General features: G+C 38.3%; 1 protein-coding gene across 1 annotated transcript in view; it reads right to left on the bottom strand.

Annotated features, from left to right (window-relative positions):
- Positions 1 to 4,122: 4,122 nt before the first annotated feature.
- The window catches only part of PTPRG (protein tyrosine phosphatase receptor type G), a gene marked incomplete in the record, with an annotated part of 820,292 nt that continues 813,548 nt past the window's right edge, over positions 4,123 to 10,866 (bottom strand). Inside the window, 2 exon segments of the mRNA XM_027775507.1 lie at positions 4,123 to 8,071; positions 10,752 to 10,866. Of these exon segments, the coding sequence (XP_027631308.1) occupies positions 7,925 to 8,071; positions 10,752 to 10,866 (262 nt within the window).

Consider the following 10,866-nt stretch of genomic DNA (forward strand, 5'->3'; position numbering starts at 1 on the left):
CATTGTCAGGGTTCATGAATCATGAAAATGTTAAAAATTGGAATATATATTTTAAATTTATTGTTAAAACACTGAGTTATAAAACAGCTATAATTTATTTACTCTCATTATTTTCTCCTTCAATCAATAAAGTTTTGACACAGGAAGCAGATGGTTTTGTTTACATGATGAGATACTCTAAAAAGATGTACATTATAAGCTGTAGGAATAACTTATGAGAATAGGAAATGCCTCTGTGTTATGGCCACTTCTTCATAATGGGATAAGAAATGGCTAAAGAGGCCTAGGAAGGGGGCTGGCATGTGGTGTGGTAGTTAAGGCGCGGGGACTCTCACAGGGCCGCCTACGGCTTAAGTCCACCTGGTGGCTTGAAACTCACGCCGGGCATATGCATGTGCATGTCCAGATGGCAGGGAGAGGAGGTATGGTGGCAGGGTCATGCCCTTTAGGGGTGATTTCTCACTTTCCCTCTCACCATCTCTCTCTGTCTCTCTTGCAAATGCGCATGCGTTATGGCAAAAAAACATTAAAAAAAAAAAAACAGGACAAAGTCTAGAGTAAGAGAGGACAGTTACAGAAATGACAGTTGGTGTATTGAAAGTAGCGAGATATATAGAAGGCAAAAATCAACTGAGGAGAAAGGAATGATCACCGTTTATATTGGTTTATAGGGCTTTGGGGTAGAGTTGCTGCTAGTGATAGAAATGTTCCTCTCCTTCATACTTTTTTTTTTTGGAGAGGCTTTTGCTATAGGGCGCGTGCGCTCGCCAGACAGACAGAGACAGAGAGACAGAAAGCAAGAAATCACCCCCCCAGGGTGGATGGTCACGCCACAATCCCTTCTCCTCCATTCTCCTCTCGAGGTCTTGGGCATGCACGCACACACGCCTGGCCTGAGTTTTATGCCACCGGGTCCAGGACGTGAACTGTGGCTGACTACGTGGGAGTCCAGCGACATAGCCACTACACTAACTGCTGGTCCCTCCTTCATACTTTTGTCAACCTTTTCCATCTGCCAGTTCCACATCCACAAACTGAATAAAACATGGGTCGAAATGTGACGTCATTGCTAACAGGTAATATGTGGTTTGGCCTAGGATGGTTGTCATTGCATCTGTGTTAAATATGTACAAGCTTTTTTTATTCTTGTCATTATTCCCTGGGCAGTACAATATAACAGCTGTTTACCTAGCATTTATGTTATATGTAAGTAATCTAGAGATGATTTAAAAGTATATGGATTATGGGCATAGGTTATGGGCAAATATTATGCTATCTTATACAAGAGACTAGAGCTTCCATAGGTGTCGATACGCACAGAGGGTCTTAGAACCGGTTTTCTGTGGCTACCAAGGTGTGACTATATTACACTGTATTTACACTGAATCTCAGTGTAAAACTTCTTATTTTCCTTCTCTTTTACTCTTCTGAAGTTATGGCGCTTCTTTTTTCTTAAAAAAAAAAAAAGCTTTCTTGGGATATACTAAGATATTTTCAAACTTTGGGGCTTCACATGTGTCATTTCCTGCTTCTGTTACTGTTTTTTTTTTTTTTTCTGGACAGTTTGATATATGTGTTGCTTCCACTGTCCACTTTGATTTTCATCCAACTCTCTAGGATCTAAGTTGACTTGGTGAGCTTTTCTTGGTAGTGATGGAAATGTCTCAGTATTTTTGTTTTTGAGAGGTTTTTGCTTTAAGGGGTGTGCACTTTCTGGAGAAAGTGAGAGGAAAAGTGAGACATCATCACCTCCAGGGGGATGGCTACACTGCAATCTCTTCTCCTCCAAGGATCTTGAGCCCACATGCACATGCACCCGACATGATTTTCAAGCCACCAGGTCCAGGACTTAAACCATGTTTGGCCATGTGGGAGTCCAGCTATGTAACTCCTGTGCTATCTGCTGGCCTTCCTCAGTATTATTTAATTGAGCAAACTGAGATGATTGATTTTTGATTTCATGATTGACAAAAGGTCTGCTAAACAGTGAAATACAGGAAATTTCAAAAAGTTCATTAAAAAAAGGATTAAAATCTGTTGTTCTGGTGCAAGTAAAACTTGAAATCTGCACATAATTTTTCCATAATATGTGTTTTTCCTCCAACCTAAAAAATAAGGTTTTTGCCATAGGGCACATGTGCTTGCCAGAGAGAAAGAGAGAGAGACACGGAGAGGGTAAGAAAGCATCCCCTCAGAGGGGGTGGCCATGCCATAATCCCTTCTCCTTCATTCTCCTCCTGGAATTTTGGGCATGCATACACATGCACCTGGTATGAGTTTTAAGCCGCTGGGTTTGGGACTTGAACCACGGTTGATTACATGGGAGTCAAGCATTGTAACATTACACCATTGTTGGGCACAAAATCTGAATCTCAGTGTAAAATTTCTTATTTTCCAAATGTTAGTAACAGAGGAGCTGGCAGGTCGTGTGGTGGTTAAGGGCACTGGATTCCCACATGATCAACCATGGTTCAGGTCCTGGACCTGGCGGCTTGCTCTCTCCCTTTCTTTTTCTCTCTCTCTCTCTGGTCAAATTAAAATATAATAATAGCCAATGGAATGAAATAAATCATTCTTTTTAAAAAAAGTCAGTAAATTTTTAAAAGAAAATTTGTGGAGGGAGCCTGATCTGCAGGCCATTAATTTGTGACCTCTGGTATACTGTGTGACAGAACAGTAGAGTCCCCACTGTTATATCTGGAGGAAGACTAGGTTATAGCAGCAGAGGTTTTCATTCTTTTGTGCTGGAGTCTTTCTTCCACATACTCTTAGGAGAAGTGAACACATTATTTCTTCAATTCCTAGTTACTTGGGAATGAAGTAACAGTTCTTGTCTTGATGGAAAGGAAAACTGGGGCCCTAGTATTAGTTGCACACCTGATGTGAATTCACTGCAAGTCAGGGGACAGTAGTGGACCAAAGCTGCCGGGTTTAGGACTTGTGTACCCCTGTGGGAGATGTCAAAATTTCTTCTAAGGACAAGCAATTGTACTGATCCTAGATATACTTTGTAGATTCTCTAAGTCTTGCCGCCATATATCCATTATCCTACATGGTAAATACCGAGAGAGAAAAGTTGCTACAAATCTTGCTGATATGCTGATGAAGACAGTAATTCTCCTTACAGTTTAACTGAGTCATAAAGCAAATGCAGGTTGATTCGTTATGCATATAAAATGTTGTCATTGTTTACTTTCTCAAGGAGAAAGAATATTGATAAGTTAACCAAGCAGGGTATGTAAAGATGACTGTTAACATTCATTGTAGGGGCTGGCAGCTGGTGTGGTGGTTGAGGCACTGGACTCCCACATGGCCAACTACAGTTCCAGTCCTGGACCTGGTGGCTTGCTTTCTCACTTTCTATCTCTGGTCGAATTAAAAAAGTATAATAGTAATAAATAAAATTAAATAAATTCTTTAAAAAATTAATTGCACTACCAGGTAAAGTAAGGTGAAAGTTGGTGAGTATTAATGTCTGTTAAGGGTCACTAGTAACCTGATTTTTTTGGGTATAGACATTTTCATAGAAATGCTCAACGCTAATAAATACATCAAAAACCATACTTTATTTTATGTATAGCAATACAATTTACATATTAAATAACACTATAGTAGAATGATTTGATATAGTTTTAAACAGAAGAAAAAAGGGAAAATTTTCAGGTTACAAAACCCCTCCCCCAGGACAAATTTAAAAAAAAAAACAAAAAAAACAAAACAAAACAAACCACTTTTTCCAAATGGGTCAATGCGACAAATGTATTCAGTGACTAATTATGTCTAATTCCTATTGCACAAATGGTCAATGGAATTAAAAAAGAAAACCCAACTTTCACAATCACTCCCTCAAAGAAATAACACATGTTGGATTCTTTTGGAATGCAAAGATGGTTCTTGCTACTTCAGTACACAGAAAGTTGAATTCACATATCCACCACAAAAAGAAAAAAAAGAAAAGAAAAAACTATGACGGAGTCAAAACTAGAAAAAAATTAGCTTTATATGAAAATATAAAATTCTATGATTATATACCATAGATACAAAGTTCCCAGAAGATGCTTACCCAAGCAACAAAATATTTACAGTTTTAATGATTTTAGCTATTTTAAAATGAAGTGAAAGAAACGTGAGTCAACATGAAGGCTGGATTCTTTAGAAACAATGGCTGCTTGCTAGTTTCAAATGTCCTAACAAAAAAGGAGTCACTACCCCAAATGTTGGAGAGTTGCGACATTTTATAAAATCGACTGTCTCCTTTTCTGGAGATGTTTATTTTTTAAAACTCAAGATAGTTTTCTTGAAATTAATTATCCTCTGTAGAAAATGCTTCCCTTTGCAAATATTTAACAAAAATACTAAAAACAGTTTAACAGCTAAGACAAAGTCGAGGCCAAATAGCATTATTACAATTCCTTCCTATTGGTAGCATGCCTTCTTTCTAGAGATAAGTAAAGCCAATATTGTGTGTTAAATGGCAACTAAGGGAAAGCGCAAAGGGTTAAGTGAAATTACAGCTGTTAAAGAAAAAAAGCAGGCATTTTTCCTTCATATAAAAATTCACTGGCACCATTTGAACATAAACTTCAGAACATAGGAGTTGAAAATGCATTTTTCAGTATAACTGCTAAATTCTTAAGACAAACTACATTTTGATTACTTTTTCTTAAATTATGATGAGTTTGGGTTTCTTTCTATTTTTTATTTTTTTGCTTAGAATTAGTAATATGTATCTTTGGTAAATTGGTATCTGTATTTTAATTTTAAATACAGTATATATGCTATATGCATTTAAGAAAAAAATCATAACAAGGCAGTTGTGCTGTGTCATTATAAAATAAGTAAGGTTATTGATTGATTTCAATATGTCACTCTGGGCCAAAAACTCCAACAGCCAGACCTTGAATACCGTGATCCTGCTGGATTCTTCTACTTGAAATGGACACTAAAAGTTCAAAGGATCAAAACCAAAAAAAAAAAAAAAAAAGAACTAATCTTGTTTATCTTGAAATTCAGAATTTAACATTTATATATATATGTGTGTGTGTGTATATATATGTGAATGATGCTACTGTGGCTGTTGGATGCAAGAACAAGTTCTGATGGCAAGAAGTGTCTTTTCTCTGATGTCCAACATAGCTACTTGGTCTGATCACTGCAGTTCAATTTCGTATGACGGGTGCCTTCTATTAATCTAGAGCTAAATCTGTACACACAAACAGCACACGTTAATTTGCAACAGCTAGTTCCTTTCCCTCTGAGTGCAAGAATAACCACCTTGCCATGTACTTAAGCAATGTGCTTGTGTCTATAAGAAAACATCATCGTTGAAGCTCTATGCCCCTGGAAAGATGCAAGCATATTTTTGCCAATAACAAATGAATAATGATTATGAGGACACACACTGTGGTGAAAGTGAGGAACTACAGAATATACTGTCCTCAGTGAGGTGCGTTTGGGCCACTTTGGCAAGGCAGGCAAATAGCAATCGCTTGTAGTTCAGTGGGTTAGGGTCTGCAGACTTTGGTTCCAGCCTGCTAGGGACACACAGATTGCTTACAGAGAACTTCTAAACCACCTGTATCATGCCTCTGTCTTATTTCCTGGCTGTCCCTCATGATTCTGACATTCAGGAAAGGTGATTCTGACAAGCAGGAAAGTAGTCACAGAACTGTACTGGAAGATGCCCATTTCCATGAATTGAGGCCTCTGTAAACGGTACAGAAGGGAATACTTGGCTATTCGTCTCCTAACTAAGGTTTACTTTTATTGAGAAAAAATTACTGGGACAAGGACCATAAACCCCAACTGATAACTTACTTCTGAATGTCAAGCCCCCTGTGCCATTTACTGGAAAGAGCTCATACCAGTAGGCTGTACGCTAAAACAACCCACTTAATTGACTGTAAACACCTAGCTTTTGTCACCATCTGAAACCTTTCCCTTCCTGATTCCCCTCAGCTCTGGTAGTTGTAGTGTTCTGTGTTCAACGCTTCCCGTGTCACCTCTGGTGAAGGTAGAGGGGCTACAAAGTGTCTGCACCATCCGGTGTGTAAGACTTAGCAAACTTTGCTCATTTGGACACTTTTCTCCTCCAGGCTAACCTGTATAGTTCTTAAAGAGCAGACTGTTCCATGTTACTGTATCTATGTGGTGAGAAGGCGAGCTGAACCCTGTCATGTAGTTCACGAAAACAGTCGGCCTGGCCTCTGCATTGCAGCTCTTGGACTTGTCCCGTAGATGCTAAGTCCTTGGCAACCTTTGTCCTCCAGCACCACTGGCCGAACTTCATAGAAAGCCAGCTCAAGGTAAATAGGACTTCAGTGCTAAGCATCATTAGCATTTTAGTGTCTACCCAGAGAGTATGATAGCAGCTAGTGTGGACTTTTTTTTTGTTGGAGTTTATTGGCATAAAAAAATGAACAAAACCCTGTTCTTCTTAACAGGTCCAGTTCTGGTGATGATTTCATTTCTGACAGAAGCTGTCACTCACAGCAAACGTGTATTAGAAGAAACAGATCTCAGTAAGTCGCTTATGTTTCTATGTACCCTACTGAAATTTCATAGGAATGCTCCTAATTTTCCCAGTACACACTGCAGGGTGAATACGACTCCAAGGGCTGGACCAAATAGCATCCTTGAGCTTGCTAGTGATTATTGGCATCTTTTACTGAAATTTATGTTCTTGATGTTAAATTACACAGAAGCATACATACAAAGCTGTCTCCCTCTTCAAAAAACCTCTTTGAAAGTGTTGATAACACTTTTTATTCAAGATTCTAATTTTCTCTTTCCAAATCACATTTATCTGTGTGTGGGGGTTCCGAAAGTCCCAAGGCTTTTCTTAATACAATATTTTCAATTTAACTTTAAGTAAAAGAATGTATGTAATTAAGAGATTTATTATGAAACATTTGGCAAAAAAGGAAAGAAAAAAATGTTAACTGTATAGGTAGTTTTTATTAGATTACTAATAGGGAATTTTTAGAGGACTGGTTTCAAAATTACACAGATTTTTATTCTTCTGCCTACCGTGAGGTCTGGTATTATAAACCAAGAAGCATTAGTGAGTAACTAAAACTGAGCTGTAGAAAGTATTGCCATCTCTCTATTGTAAAAGATAGCCCTGATTTTACTGTGTAGCTATTTCAGAGTCAAAATGGAAATAACACACACTGTCCACATAGCTACTGTGAAAGCCGTAATACAGAGTTATCCTTTATTTTGACACAATGTTTTTAAAGTTATGAATTTAACTTTGTAACTAATAAGAGATGTTCACATGAAGCATCTTTTAAGCCTTCTGATTGCTAAGTGGGTCTATTAACCATCATAAATGGAACTGTTTCAAGGCCATGACTTTGAAAGACCTTCTTAGCAGCTCCCAATATCCTGTTCTGTAAGAGAAAACAGTGCTCATTCACTCCATTAACATACAGAAGGCATCCAGCATCGAACAGTGCCGGGCGGAGGGGAACCAAAAAAGAGCAGGAGAGGCAGACTCGAGGAATAGCACAGCATTGCCTGCTAGTAAACTGCAACTGCTTTAGCAAGAATAATAATTAGCATAATAAAATCAAGATTCACTGTCATAGCAACGACCTTCACTGTACGGAACTAAAAAGTAGCATGTATGTTGTCATGGAATGTCACATCAAGGTTTGCTTTAGTATTCGATTATAGGCAGTAACACTGATCATATAGTGCAAACTAGGTAAAATTGCGGTTCACTGTGTGAAATGAACAGAGGTGCAAATGCTCAGTAGGATACCATTAAGACATAAAATGGCAAAAAATAAATATCAAAACTTTTATCAGTGTAAAAAAGTAACTGGGTTATTGTATAACCTAGAGTCTGGCAAAAAAGGCCTCAAAAAATTCTCAGTCTTCAGAAGTTTACAAATTAAGTGCCCTTTCAGGATTCCAGTCACACGAGAGACTCCATGCTCTCGGCAGGGTCTGATTCATCTGCGATTAGAACAGCACCATTTTTGTCCAATGTCATGGGACCATTTCCATTTTCTTTAGTGCTGACCAAGCTGAGCATTGCTTTATAGACAAACTGGTATTGTTCCTGAAAAACAAGAGGAAGACAGTTTGAGCCAAGGAACAGCGTTGTCACTTCATCTAAGGTAGAAATACTGATTAAAAATGCAGTCATGAAAATGATTTTAGAGAAACAGGAGTAGCATAGATGTTATCTAAAAACTTTTTGAAACAAAATCACTTGAATCTTTTGTCATCCAGAACTATACCTTGTAATTGTTCTCATTAGCTTAGAGCCATTCCCAATGTTGACACTTTTTTTTTCTTTACGGTCAGTAAATAGGTATTTTTTAAATATATTTTTTTAATATCAAGAAAAGCAGTTTTAACTTTAATAAATCATAGAAATGCTAATGAACTTTGCTTAAAACTTAAAGCCAGGAAACAGGTTAGGAGTCTCTTCAAATAGTAGGCTCATGAACCTACCCACAGCTCAAGACAGGACAAAAATCCTTGAAACCAAAACAAAGCCTAGAAGAAAATCCGCAATTTTTTTTTTTTTAAGAGGTTTTTGCTATAGGGTGTGCCATCGGGTCTGGGACGCGAACCATGGTCAACTACGTGGGAGTCCAGCGACATAGCCATTATGCTAACTGGTGGTCCCAATCAGCAATGTTTTACTCAAAAGTCATAAAATGCTATTTCACCAGTTCAGTCTCATGTACTTTATCTTCTGTTGTGGCCCGATCTTCCTGATTGATTCTGGAAGATAACGTTCAACTCCAGACTTGGCCCTACGATTAAGTTGGCTATTTTCTTAGTTTTTGAACTCTTATTTCTGTGGCTCTGCATTTAATTTTCCTGGTACAGCACTCCCTTGAAAACTTCTTGGAGATCTGGTCTGGTGTTGGTAAATTCTTTCAGGTTTTGTTTATCTGAGAATGTTCTTGTCTTTTCTTCCCATATGAAGGATAATCTTATGGGGTACAGTATTCTTGGTTGAAATTGCCTTTCCTTTAACACTTTGAATACATTTTCCCATTCTTTCCTCACTCGCATTGTTTCTGATGAGAGATCCGCTCTTAGCCTGATGGGATGTCCTTTGTAGGTGACTTGCTGTTTTTGTCTTGCCAATCTTAGTTTCTTGTCTTTGTCTGTGGTTTTGGTCAACCTGGCTATATTGTGTCTTGGAGAAGATCTTGGGTTGATTCGATTTGGGGTCCTTTGTATTTCTTGGGACTGGATCTTTGAGCGCCTCTCTAGGTTTGGAAAGTTTTCTTGCAGGATTTCATGGAATAGATTATCAGTGTCCTTATGAGTCTCTTCATCTTCTGCAATACCAATTATCCGGATGTTTGGATGTTTGATGGTATCTAGTACTTCTCGTATATTCTTCTTCTTCTTCTTCTTCTTTTTTTTTAGCAATTTTCTCAGTCTTCGTGGTGGACTTTTCTAGGCCAGTAATTTTCTCCTCTACCTCTGAGATTCTATTTTCTGTATGATCTAGTCTGCATTTAATACTTTCAAGCATGTATTTCCTCTTTTAGATCCTGCAAGAATTTTCTTACCTCCTGGAACTCGTCAGCTCCTTTCTTCTGCCTCTTCTGCAGTTCATTGTCTCTCTTCTCTCTCTTTTAGCTTCGTCATTATGAATATTCTAAATTCTTTATCAGACATTTCCATGGAACTGTCCGTGGATGAAACGGAGTTCTTCTTTTCCCTTGGAGGAGAGGTATTTTCTTGTTTTCGCATATTTCTTGTGGCCCTGGGGTGATTTTTAGTGATCTGATGGATGTTGTGTTTCTTCCGGATGGTGTGTTTCTTCCTAATTCTTGAAGTTCAATCTGAGTGTTCAGGAGCATGCAGAAGGAGGTGATCTAGAATCTCTTTGCTGTTTCATTTTTATCCCTTTGTGCAGCATATTCAGTGGGTATTGAGGAATATGTTAACCCTAAGAGTAATTTTGGATGTTTGACTATGGTTCCCTTAGATCCATCTAGAAACACAGTGAATGGAGACTGAGGAGCAGAGTGACGAGATAAAAGGAAAAGAAAAGAAAACAGAGAGAGAGAAAGAGAGAAAAAGAAAAAAAATAATAAAAAATTAATTTATTTTAAAAAGCAAAAACTAAATGAGTGTGCCATGGAGGAGTTTTCTTCTGAAGGCCTGCCCCTTGCCTCTCCTGGAGGGGAGGGGAAAAGGAGATTATTAGCAAGATAAAGGAGGGTCTGAAAGCTAAGAGAATACTTTACCTTAAAAATTTTAAAAAGGAAAAATTAGAAAAAAATGAGAAGGCAGAGAGAGAGACAGAAAGAAGGCTATAGGGGCTTACTACCACTCGAGTTTGGGGGCTGGAGGCTGAATTATCAGTAGAAAATAATTTCTTTTTTTCCCTGAAATCACTAGTTCGCTACAGTCATGGAGGAGTCTTCTTCTCCCAATGTTGACATTTCAATAAGGTTATGAAATACCCCTTACCCTATAACTAGAGAATGTTCTACTCTAAGGTGGTTTCTCTACCTCAGCTCCTCAGACACTTTGAGCAGGATAATTTTATGTTGTTGAAGGCTGTTTTATGTGCCAGAGGATATTTAGCAGCATCGTTGGCCTTTACGCACTCCAAGCCTTCCACCGTCCTCAGCTCTGACAACCAAAAGTCTTCAGACATTACCAAATGTCCCCTGGGAGGCAAAACACCCCCAGTTGAGAACTACTGCTCTAGAGTTGAGTCTGAGTTTCAAAGGATGGTTTCACAAATTAGTACTTACAATGTCTGTGAAAACTCCAGGCCTCATAAGATTGATCATTTTTGCAACCTGGAAAACATCCACAGCATTTTCATTCTCCAGTTGCTGGGACAGGGTGGTAAGGGCACATAACATT

The sequence above is a fragment of the Tupaia chinensis genome, unplaced genomic scaffold (genome assembly GCF_000334495.1).
Source record: "Tupaia chinensis unplaced genomic scaffold, TupChi_1.0 Scaffold000569_1, whole genome shotgun sequence".
NCBI lineage: Eukaryota > Metazoa > Chordata > Mammalia > Scandentia > Tupaiidae > Tupaia > Tupaia belangeri.